Raw genomic sequence first — 11,910 nt, forward strand, 5'->3', positions numbered from 1 at the left:
ATGCTGAACGGGGTGGAGGTCAAATGGAATCTTTTCGAGTTTGGTGGGTCAATGGGCCAGGGTCATACACAAAGCTGCAAAAGATGACGTTTTACAAATCACTGCACAGCTGGCAAGCAATTGCAATGCTTTGCAATAATAACCTGTTAGAAGGCCACACTGACCGAGGGACAGAAACTGTGCTGAAAGAGCATCTTTCTTCCTAACATTTACACATTGTCAAATCCTAAATGTTCATTTAACTCTTAATTTAACCCATTCAGGGCGGGAACCTCTTTTGTGGTGTTTTAAGCATTATTTTAAACTTTAGCTATTTAAAAATAGCAGATCTACAGTGCCGCGCTATGAGCTTGTAGATATGCTATTCTTTTTAAATCGAGAAAATGTGGCGCAAATCTTTGCTTCTAGGGGGTTCTTGAAAAAACAATTTCAGATGGGGGTCCGCAGCCAAATACAGATAGTTCTGGGGGTCCTTGACATGAAAAAGGTTGAGAACCACTGACAGAAACATATAGGTTTTTCAGAAAACTGTTAGGATTTAGAAGACTTTTTTTTCCCAGTCCTAAATGGGTTCAATGAGCACTCTTAATTTAAATGAACATTTATCTGACTGCACAATGCTCTGTCAGCCATTATAGCCAATTAGCTCGTATTTACTAGTAGGGAACAACAAACTGGTATGAGGGGGCTTCTGCTGCACTTCAACAGAATCATTCGCTGGGATCCATTTAGCGGAAGTTGAAATGAAATTGTGTGGTGAATGTTTCTACAACCCCTGCTTTTCACACAGGAGATGTTAGAAAAGCAGCAGGAGAGTCTCCAGAAGCAAAGGGAAGCAGTGAAATACAGGCTGAAGAAACTAGCTGCACGTCAATCTGAACTCACAGTAAGTTGTTTGTGCTCGTCAGATATTACTTAAAACCGTATCACTGCCACCTGGTAGACGCAAATGCCAACGCTTGACTGCCGACCCGGATCTACTTGGTTTGACGCACGTCCGGTTTGGGCGTCCATTTTAGATGCTAAATAATTAGTGTCAATGCTAGCGAGCTAAAATGAGGCCATCCTTGCTCTGGAAAGCGCCAATGTTCCAATCGGGATCACCGGACAATCAGAAAAGACCTCCGAACATCACGCGTTTTGTCAAAACCACGGAGAGCTCCGTAGATTTAGAGTTATTCCGATTTTTAGTCCGCCTGTATACAAGAAGTGAATGGCACGCGAAATCGGCCTAGGATCGCTGAAGAAGGAAAGGCCAAAAATAAATAAAGAAATTAAAACAAATCAGCGATCCGGTTTGATATCAATAATAAAGCTTACGGAACATTACCAGAAGCAGTTGGCGGTTGGATTCTATATGGCGGAACGTTCCGTCACGAGTGTTAACCCCCCCCCCCCCCCCCTAAAAACCCCCCATCTTATTGTCGTGTGCTGTGTATTTACATTACAAACAGTATAATATCAGCCATGGTCTTTGTACCAGACATTTGTTCAAGTCGCTCCGGTCCGAGTCCAAGTCGAGTCCCAAGTCGTTTGGTCCCAAGTCCAAGTCGAGCCTCAAGTCAATCCAACCCTCAGGTCCGAGTCCCAAGTCGAGTCCCAAGTCATTTGGTCCCAAGTCCAAGTCGAGTCCCAAGTCAGTCCAAACCCTCAGGTCCGAGTCCCAAGTCGAGTCCCAAGTCATTTGGTCCCAAGTCCAAGTCGAGTCCCAAGTCAATCCAGCCCTCAGGTCCGAGTCCCAAGTCGAGTCCCAAGTCATTTGGTCCCAAGTCGAGTCCCAAGTCTTTCTGTTGTGGGCAAGTCAAGCCGAGTCACAAGTCAAGTCACAAGGTTGTGTCAAGTCTAGAATTAGAATTTTGTTATTTGTCATGTGACTTGTCATGATTATGAATTGATTACCCAGGACCGAATGGAAACAAGACAGCAAGGACTTTTTTCAGTGATCCCTTTTTGATCAGTGTTTGACTGTACCCTATACCGATTACATTTCTGCCAATAAAGTATTCAATCAATGAATCAATAGATATTCCCCACTGTATTTCACTGTACTAAGGCTCCCCCTAATGGCCGTTTTGTCCCTGTACGCTGGAGCAGAGGTAGTGCAATCTGCGCATGCTCACAATTGTCACTGTGTGCCTCCGTATTGACACAACTTCACACTTAGTTAGTAGTACATATGGAAATATGGAATATACAATTGGATCTGGGTGTCTTTCAGCAACACTAACTCAAAGGTAGGAATTAAGCAACTTTTCAATCTACTGCAGCTGTGTGGTGAAAATAAAGGTTTTGCCTTAGTGTGCGAGTGGAGTTGCGCTGCACACCGACGCTGTATTCAAATACCGTATGCTCGGAAACAAAACAAGTCATCTTGTCTCGAGTCGAGTCGAGTCGGGAGTCATTGGCTAGCAAGTCGGAGTCAAGTCTCAAGTCTCGTTGGTCTTTTACCTTCCAAGTCCGAGTCGAGTCGCAAGTCTTTACATTCAAAGTCCGAGTCGAGTCGCAAGTCGAAATATGCGACTCGAGTCAGAATGACTCGAGTCCAATTGTCTGCTTTGTACACAAAAGCACTAGTTCTATAGTGATCAGGTATGGGGGGGGGGGGGTGCCTGTGTTTCGTCCGACGTACTAAGTACGACAGGCATTAGTCCGACATTATGCCTGTCGAACTGTTAGTTAGTATGTCTAACCAACGTACGCAATGCACACACACACACACACACACTGATCAATGCTTGTGCGTGACCTAGACAAAGTCTGCGGTCATAAGGGACGGCATCATCAGGAAGTATCAGGAGATCCATAAGGTTCTGGAAGAGGACCTGATGTTGACTCTAGCCCACCTAGAGATGGAAGAGAGAGCTGCTGTGTCAGCATTGGACGGCCTCATGGAGAAGAACTGTTCGCTGGTCCAGGAAATAGAGCAGCACCTGGCCCGGCTTAAAGTGGAACTGGCTCTGGACATTGATCCCTGCAGAGCAACGGTGACTAAAGCAATTCTTTATTTGTTTGTTTGTTTATTTAATGAATTTATTGAACTCACAGTGAAATTAAATTAACATTATGTGATCCCTGTGCTCTCTCTCTCTCTCTCTCTCTCTCTCTCTCTCTGTCTTTCTTTGCTAAATTGTTCTTCCAACCCCCACCCCCCTGTCCATCAGGACACAGAGAGTGTTTGCAGGTATGGAAAACCTACATGTATACCCCAGCCTACACCAATCTGCTGTTTATTATAATACGCAGCAAAATCATTGTGTCTTCCTGAGTGTCCTCCTGAGAGAGACCAAGTTCAATTAACAACAGTGGTGGAATAAGTACTCAAATTCCTCATTGAATTCAATTCAATTATGCAACATACTCTGTTACAAGTAAAAGTCTGGAATTCAAAATTGACTTGAGTAAAAGTACAGAAGTATTGGTATGAAAATGTTTGTAGGCCTACTTAAAGTACCAAAAGCAGAAAGTACACCTAGTAATTAATTTCCAATGAGAGGCCTGCATTTTTTTGTACGTGCGGAGAAGTTGAGGGGCGACAAGTTCGACAACGCTGGCGTATTTACGTGGGGGTGCGGTCCCGTGAAATTGTGGTTTGGTGCACACGCCCGTGACTGAGTAGACCTGGAATCTCTTTAGCTTTTATTTTATTTTTTACGCTTGCGTTGTTTTGTACTAATAATCAAAATCTATAAAGTAACTATAGCAACTAAAGATTTCAAATAATTGTAGTGGAATAAAAGTACAATATTTGGCTCTGAGAAGTATTTTGGAGACCGGTGAAGTAAAAGTATCTCAAAATTGTACTTAAGTACAGTAGTTGAGTAAATATACTTTAGTTACTTTACACCACTGATTAACGATCATTTTTACAGCGCATAATAGCAGGCTGACGTGGTTCCTGGCGGCTGGCAGTGTTGATTTCTTCTACTAAAACTATGACGAAAAACATTCGTCGACTACCTTAATTTTTTCACTGACGAAAACTAAATGGAAACTAAACTAGAAAAAGTGCCCTTCTGGGCACAGGTCTCCACCAGGAGGATAGGAGTGTGTGTGATGTTTGGCAAAATGTTTAGGAGCAATATAAACGTGTGTGTGTGTGTGTGTGTGTGTGTGTGCGTGTGTGTGTGTGTGTGCGCGCGCGCGTGTCTTGCGTTGAGTAGTTGTGGCGATTTACCCATAACGGGTACAAAGCGGGCTACTCCTGAAAAGTTTAGAAGCCAATCGTAGCCAATGAGGGTGGATTACGTGAAATAAAACAAACCCGTCTTGATCACATGACTATGGACAGCATGTGTACCGATTTGTGTAAAATTTTGATAAAATCTGAAGGAGTAATATTAGAAAATGTGTTTTACATATGTCGGCCTCCTGGTGGCGCTATAAAGAGCAGATGTGAAAATTTCCAGGCAAAGGTTTTTCCTTGGCCTCTAGGGAGTTGGCATACAAAGTTATCCACAGATCTGTGCAGTTAGAGGTAAAACACTTTTCGGCTAGTTATAGCGCCACCATGAGGCTGAGTTGAAAATGTTCATGTGGCATTTCTTCCTTGGCCTAGTGGAAATGTGCGTGCACAATTTCATGGAAATCACACGATGTGTTCATGATTTGCAGCATTTTGTTTGAAACTGAGCACTCCTGGGAACTTTGGAAGCCAATCTTAGCCAATCAGGATGGAGTCTGAGAAATCTGAAAGACCTGTTTCGTTGAATGGCTCTAGAGAGACTGTGTACCAATTTGCGTGATGTTTGGACAAAATCTGTAGGTGTACTCTCCAAAAACTTGTTTTGCACAAAGCGGCCTTCTGGTGGCGCTATAACAGGCCGTTCTGGAAATTTCATCAAATGGTTCATCGTTGGCATCTAGGGAGTGTGTGTGCAAAATTTGGCATCGACCGGGTTAACGGTGCCGGAGATTAGCTGTTCACAGACGGACACACGGACGGACGGACGGAGAGCAAAACATACTCTCTCCCCATGCCTTCGGCCTGGTGGAGACAATGAAAACTAAGCTATGGTGACTAAAACTAAGACTAAATATAGACAATTTCGTCAACAAATAAAAACTAGACTAAAATGTTAGGAAGGGACTAGTGGACAAGAGAAGAGATCCAGTATAAGTAAAAGATACAAGTCATTTTACAATTGGTTGCATGCTGAAAATAGCCGATCTACGCTGCGATGCGTTGTGAGCTTGTAGATCGGCTATTTTGTAAAAATCAGTCATTACGACGGCATCAAGGTCCGCCAAAATACATTTTAGTTGACTAAATCAACTGTAGATTTAGTTGACTATAACACTAAAACATTCCGGGCGACTAAAACTGTGTCTAAAACTAAATGAAAACTATTCCAACGCTGGTTCCTATAGCTGTCTCTCTCTGTCTCTATCTTCCACACAGGGTGATGGAGCTGCTGAACACCACGGAGCCCGGCAGCGTGAAGCTGGACGAGTCCAAAGCCGAGCAGATCCTCAGCCTGGCCAACAACATGCTGCTGCTCGTTCGCTCCCAGACCCCCGTCACCCAGACCCTCCTCAAGAGCTGTCAGTTCACACACTTAAAGGGATCGTGACATAAAAAAATCCTTTTTTGTAATTTTTCTTTTTATTACTAATATTTGTTTGTTTTACTGAGCTCAATTGCACCCAAAAACAAGTGCTCTGATTTGCCTGTGGACTGTGAGGTAAGAGTCCATAAATCCCATATATGGCATAATAATTTGCCAGCAGGTGTCACTGTTGAGGCCTGTTTGCCTGTTTTCATTGCAGCTCCAAAGGCTTCAGTACCACCAAAATCCACTGAATGTTCAAAGTTCAGGTTGTGTGGGTGAAATTGAGGTCATAAAACCTAAAAGAAAAATAAATTAAAATGAATGTCATGAAACCTTTAACGTTTAGTGTCCTTGGGCAAGACCCCACATTGCCTCCAATGAGCCGGTCGGTGCCTTGCATGGCCGCTTCACCTCCCGAGTCCCGATGTATGAATGAATGAATGAATGTCATTCATTCATACATCGGGAGGTGAGTATGCTAGCGCTAGCATACTCAAAGCTTCACCTAATGCAATCCATTATATGTCGATATGTGCATTGTGCACGCAGACTGCAGTTCTATTTTACCCCTCCTTTTTAAAGCGAGTTGATAAAAGGCTAGTGGTTAAGATGTTTGGCATCTCAAGCGTGATACTGGCATACCATAAATCATGTCCTTCTTGAACTACTGACCTATCGCACTTGATGTTCGGTTTAACCTCGCCTCACCAGCCTTTACACAGTGGGCTAGTGTGATCCAGTATAGGCCAGATACTGCTATAGTTGTACATTCAACTAATGAGTATCTGGTCAATCGCTGCAATGTTATTGTTCCCTGACATAAAAGCTGAAACGATACAAAACAACGTACTAGAGCGGTGCCCATTGGGCACTGGCCTACTTGAAATGGCCAGCTCCATATATGGAGATATACAGTAGGGGTCATTCATACATTGGGAGGTTTTATAGCGCTTTGAACACTTGGAAAAGCGCTATAAAAATGCAATGTAATTGTGATGTCAGACCAGCTCCATATAGGCGTGATCAGGTCCAGATCCCGGGCACCGCACTCCCTGTGGGGGTATTGAACGTGTCGAATTTGAAGTCAGTGAGGCGAACGGTTCCCGAGTTAAGTGGATTACAGACGTACGTACGTATGTACGTACAGATACTTTGTACATTTGATATAGATAGATATAAACCACAACAGGGCTTTAAAACTGCACCGATATCTTATAATATCACATTGACAGTTGGTTTCTGTCTCCAGATTCCAGTGACGTGCGTCTCGATCCAGAGACCGCCCACCTTAAGCTAATCATCTCGGCCGAGGGCGACAGCGCGACATACACAGACACGTGGCAGGAATTGCCTGACCTCCCTGGACGATTCGACGCCACACTCAATGTCATCAGCTCACAGGGCTTTAGTTTTGGCCGCCACTACTGGGAGATTGATGTGAGTGGAAAAACCTACTGGGAACTGGGCCTCACCTATCCAAGCATCCCTCGCAAAGGCAACACAGAGGACTGCTGGCTGGGCCGGGGGATTTCATCCTGGTGCGTGGAGTTTTTTGATGGCGAGTACACCGCCTGGCACGGAGGGGTGCCCCACCAGCTGCCCGTCACGAAACACCTCCGTCGCATCGGGGTCTTGTGTAGTTTCCCCGCGGGTTTAGTGACATTTTTAGCGGCAGACAACATGGCCCCTCTGTTCTCTTTCTGTGCAGGCACGTTCGCGGACTCCCTCCACCTAGCTGTGTGCCCAGGGCATGACCATAAAGGCACCAACGCCAGACCTATCAGGGTCTGTAACACTCCCTCGCCTACTAGTACTCTCTGTACTAGTAAAGACTAGACTCTAGTGTACTTTTTGTTGTCATTTCTTTAAATGATTGTTGTGTTGATGTTGCAGACGTCAAATTTCTCATCTTTGAAGTGAAAATGTACTCTTCAGATGTTATACTAGGAAACGGTAGACAAGGTTGGTTTTACACTCTCTTTGTAATAGAATAACAGTTCTCTCTTGATATAAAAAAAAATATATATACACAGTATATTGTGGTGTTACTTTAATACTGTAAGGATTATGATAAATTCATGTTGTCATATTTAAAACTATTGTATTTATTTTGTACCATTAGAATTATGCTTTAAAAGATCCTCTTGAAAACAGTGCACACAGTTAATTTTGGCCTTGGATGCTCCTGCCTGGATGTGAATCCGAAGGGTTACAAAGTCTACATTCAAGCAAATAATGAACTCTTTGCAAATATGCTCTCTTTGTTTATACAGTATGCGTTGCAAGTGAATATTGGCACTCAGCCATTTTTTTGCAGTTTAATTTGTAAAAAGGTTTTTTTTTTAAACTGTTCAAGAAGGCGAGGAGCTCTACTGTATGGTTTGGCATACATTTATTATTATTGTTTGCTCTGTAGGATGTACTGTATAGTGCACTGCACTGATTACAGTTAGACAAACTCCACTGTCCAAGTCCATTAAACAAAACGGATACAGTCACTTGTGTGGGCCATGACCATACAGTACAAAGGTTAGTATACTTACACAAATGTTGGGAGTAGATTGTCTCACTCTCCTGGATGTCCTCTGATCCACTGCCATCATGAACCTTAAAGTCCTCTTCTTGTGCCTGATTTTAACGCTGCTCATCAAACCTGCTGAAGTATGTATTTTGATCCATTTATTCCTCCCCAGTGCTTGGTGTCAGGCTTGGCAGTACGCAAAACATAGGTTAAGCCAATTACTGTTTCTGTTATAATTAACCACCTTTTCCGTGAATAAAACACCTCTGAATTTGTCATTCATTTTGTGATATTGTCATTCCATGAATTGTCAAAAGGACAGTCAGAGCAGTGAGCATTTGTTTTACAATGACTATGATGTCATCGGCACTGATGAAATCTTCATCATTCTCTCAGCTGAGGAAACTTAAGCGGAAATACAAGCTTCATGTTGAGGATGAGACTCATGTTGCCGAGAGAAAACACTTAAGGCTTTCTGATATCATGGACGGTAAGCACTTTACTCTATTACTCTTTTACAGTGTACTGTACAGTATGTGTTAATATTATGTCCCTTATTGGGAAAGAGAGAGAGGGAGAGAGAGTGAGTCAAGAATAAAAGAAAATACATGGGATAAATTATATCTAACAATGTTATGACTCATGTTTTAGACTTTTTCTATCAGATCATAGATCTAAGTGATGACGACGACGACGACGACGATGACAAAGGAGACTGGATCTTTGAACTTCAAGAGCCAGATGGTGAGAATGCAATCTTCAAATTAAGAGATTAAAGAATGTTCCCAGATCATTACACTGTATAGTCCACTTGCCAGAATGTGAACCCGGCATTTTGAGTACCCTACAGTTTTATGTTAGACATGTTGAGTATATGGGTCCCCGGCATTCAGAAACCGCCGGATGCTCACTTGCATAATTTATGTTGAGCAATTTTTTTAAATTAGCAAAATATGCAAAAAAGAAGAAGAAAATCTAATCAAAATGTCATCATACTTTAAGTAGCATGTGACGTGTCAAACTAGGGGGTTTTCATGATTCTGAATCCATTTCAAATATTAGTTTGCACAAAAAACACTCGTTGGGGGCACGGTGGCACAGTTGGTAGTGCTATCGCCTCACAGCTAGAAGGTCCTGGGTTCGATTCCCGCTCGGGATGCTGTGGGTGCTGGCGGCGTGTTTCCTCCTCCGCGTCATCAGTGCCCATACCCGAAGGCGGGGTTGGCGAAAGGGCCTTTCTGTGTGGAGTTTGCATGTTCTCCCCGTGTCCCCTAGGGTAGGTAGTGGTACCCTCACAAAAAACATGCAGTAATCCTGGTCACTAAACCGCCTCCCCCTGGCCAGCCGGGGCGCCTGATGGAGGGGAAAGGAACTGGTTGGAATAACGTGTTCCTTCCACGCGCTACGTCCAACCAGGGAAACTCCCCCCTGTCAGGTGCAAAGGAGCAACTTGGACACTCAGGCATGAAGGAAGCATGAGTTCAAGTCCGTTGCTCTCCCCTTGTCCCCCATATATGGGGACTAGGTTGGTGGAGGGTGTGTAGAGTCCAGGATCACATTAGATGATTGACACAGGGGTGAAAAATGGGTTACAAAATCGTGGGATAAAAAAAATATATATTAAAAAAAAACACTCGTTGGGCGAAAATCTCCATAGCCGACGCCGTCATCACAAATGTGATGAGGTCTGCACATTTGGGCAAGTAGTTATGGCCGTTTTTAGAGAATACTGGGCTGGCAAGTAGACTACTGTGTGAACTTCTCATATGAAGGAAGCATACGTTTTCCTATGTATCTCTGCATTTACTTTGCACACATCCCAGGACAATGCAACCCGAACCCTTGCCACAATAATGGCACATGTGAGGAAAAGGGCAAGAGAAGATTCAAATGTGACTGTCCCGAAGGCTTCAAGGGCAAGAGATGTCAGAAAGGTTTGCCAAACGATTATCTGAGTCCTTTACTGTACTGCCACAGTAAGGTAGGCTATACCAAGTATATTTACTCAAGTAGCCTACTGTATACAAGTACAATTTCAAGGTAGGCCTACTGCACTTCACTGCGGCATTGTTGTACTTAATAGGCCTACTAAATACTAATACTTAATCCTGTTATTTGATAGCTTTAGTTGCTACAGTAGTTACTTCGCATATTTTGATTATCAATAATTATAACACAACAGCCTTCGGATGTTTGACCCCATCCTACCTGGCTGGTACAGCCTGACAAATTTAACAGTCTTAACAAGGTGACTGTCTGACTGGAATTACAGGAAATGGGCTATGAACTCCACTATTAATTGTGCTGATATTGTCTACTGTGATGTCACAGTAGAGGAAATTATGTTAAATCCTGTTAGATCCTCAACTTCATTAAAACAGGACTTGGGTGCAAAAATCGGTGAAGGCCCCTAAGTAAACCATAATAATATATAACCATATTAATAATAATATTATTATTATTACCGCAGCCCGCAAACCTTGTAAGAGGGGCAGATGTGGCCGTGGTGAGTGTGTGCTGACCTCGGCTGCCCCCTTCTATGAATGCAAGTGTAAGGAGCCCTTCCAACCGCCACACTGCAGAACAGGTAGGACTGTCTCTCTTTGGGTTGACTTCATTGATCTGTGTGCTTTAATTGCCTCTGTAGTCAAATTTACTTTAATAGTAGATTTAATAAACAATGTTACCCCTCCATTTTCTGTTGATGTGTTTCTATTACCAGTCACGTTCATTTACATGTTGCTTGCAATCATGAACAAGAAAGTTTTCTTTGTTTTAAGTTTCGTACTGTGAACCCAATCCCTGCAAGAACGGTGGAACATGCGTGCAGAACAACAATGACTTTGACTGCGAGTGCACGGAAGGGTATAAAGGCCGCTTCTGCCATGTTGGTAAATACTATCACTACATGTGACATATATCCTCTTCATTCCATTGTATGTATAGACTCACAAATTGTGTACCGACCGAGGTGTGTATATTTACCAGGCTGTGTTGATTTCGCCGACTAATACTATGACGAAAAATGTTCGTCAACTACCCTTTTTCACAGACGAAAGCCAATGGAAACTAAATGAAAACAAAGCCATGATGAGTTTGATGACTAAATATATTGACAATTCCAAACAATTAAAAACTAGACTAAAATGTTAGGAAAGGACTAGTGGACAAGAGATCCAGTGTAAGTAAATGACAAGTCATTTTACACTTGGTTGCATGCTGAAATCTACAAGCTCATTATGATAAGAATAGCCACATTTTGTGGCTATTTTCAGCAAGTGTAAAATCTGCCATTACGACGGCATCAAGGCCCGCCAAAATACATTTTAGTCGACTATATCAACTGTAGCTTTAGTAGACTATAATCGTATGATATTTAGTCAACTAAAACTAGACTAACACTAAGACATTCCGGGTGACTAGTCTAAAAGGTGACTAAAACAAAAAAAAACTATTGAAGAGACTAAAACTAAAATCTAAATTTGCTGTAAAAATCAACACTGTTATACCAGGGCCCAAGGACTGTTATGTGGAGGACGGCGAGTCGTACCGCGGAAACGTCAGCGAGACAGACGACGGCCATGAATGCCTCTACTGGAACTCTCACTTCATCCTGGAGAGAGGAACGAACCCCTTCAGCTCCTATGAGGATACCGACGGACTGGGCCCGCATAACTTCTGCAGGTCCGCTTTTATTGCACGCACGCACATGGATGCATGTATACATTATACACCAAAAAAGTTGCAAACATATATTTAGAGAGGTAGAAATTATCATTATTATTATTATTATTATCATATTTATTTTAGGGGAAAAATGTTGGGACCAGATTTGACACA

At 42.8% G+C, this 11,910-nt stretch overlaps 2 protein-coding genes across 2 annotated transcripts in view; both read left to right on the forward strand.

Annotated features, from left to right (window-relative positions):
- Positions 1–7,385, forward strand: LOC308328785 (putative E3 ubiquitin-protein ligase TRIML1; the record flags this gene model as incomplete). The annotated part of the gene is made up of 6 exons (XM_080782895.1): positions 1–18; positions 791–886; positions 2,751–2,984; positions 3,162–3,181; positions 5,399–5,541; positions 6,799–7,385. The coding sequence occupies 6 exons, from the start codon at positions 1–3 to the stop codon at positions 7,383–7,385; spliced, it is 1,098 nt and encodes a 365-aa protein (XP_080639021.1).
- A 765-nt stretch (positions 7,386–8,150) lies between these two features.
- LOC308328786 (hyaluronan-binding protein 2) overlaps positions 8,151–11,910 on the forward strand; it is a gene marked incomplete at both ends in the record, with an annotated part of 7,988 nt that continues 4,228 nt past the window's right edge. Inside the window, 6 exons of the mRNA XM_080782896.1 lie at positions 8,151–8,210; positions 8,736–8,814; positions 9,894–10,004; positions 10,541–10,657; positions 10,851–10,961; positions 11,583–11,754. Coding sequence (XP_080639022.1) covers positions 8,151–8,210; positions 8,736–8,814; positions 9,894–10,004; positions 10,541–10,657; positions 10,851–10,961; positions 11,583–11,754 — 650 coding nt within the window. The remainder of the gene's footprint in view (positions 8,211–8,735; positions 8,815–9,893; positions 10,005–10,540; positions 10,658–10,850; positions 10,962–11,582; positions 11,755–11,910) is intronic.

The sequence above is a fragment of the Protomyctophum bolini genome (genome assembly GCF_963924005.1).
Source record: "Protomyctophum bolini genome assembly, chromosome: 14".
Classification (NCBI taxonomy): Eukaryota; Metazoa; Chordata; class Actinopteri; order Myctophiformes; family Myctophidae; genus Protomyctophum; species Protomyctophum bolini.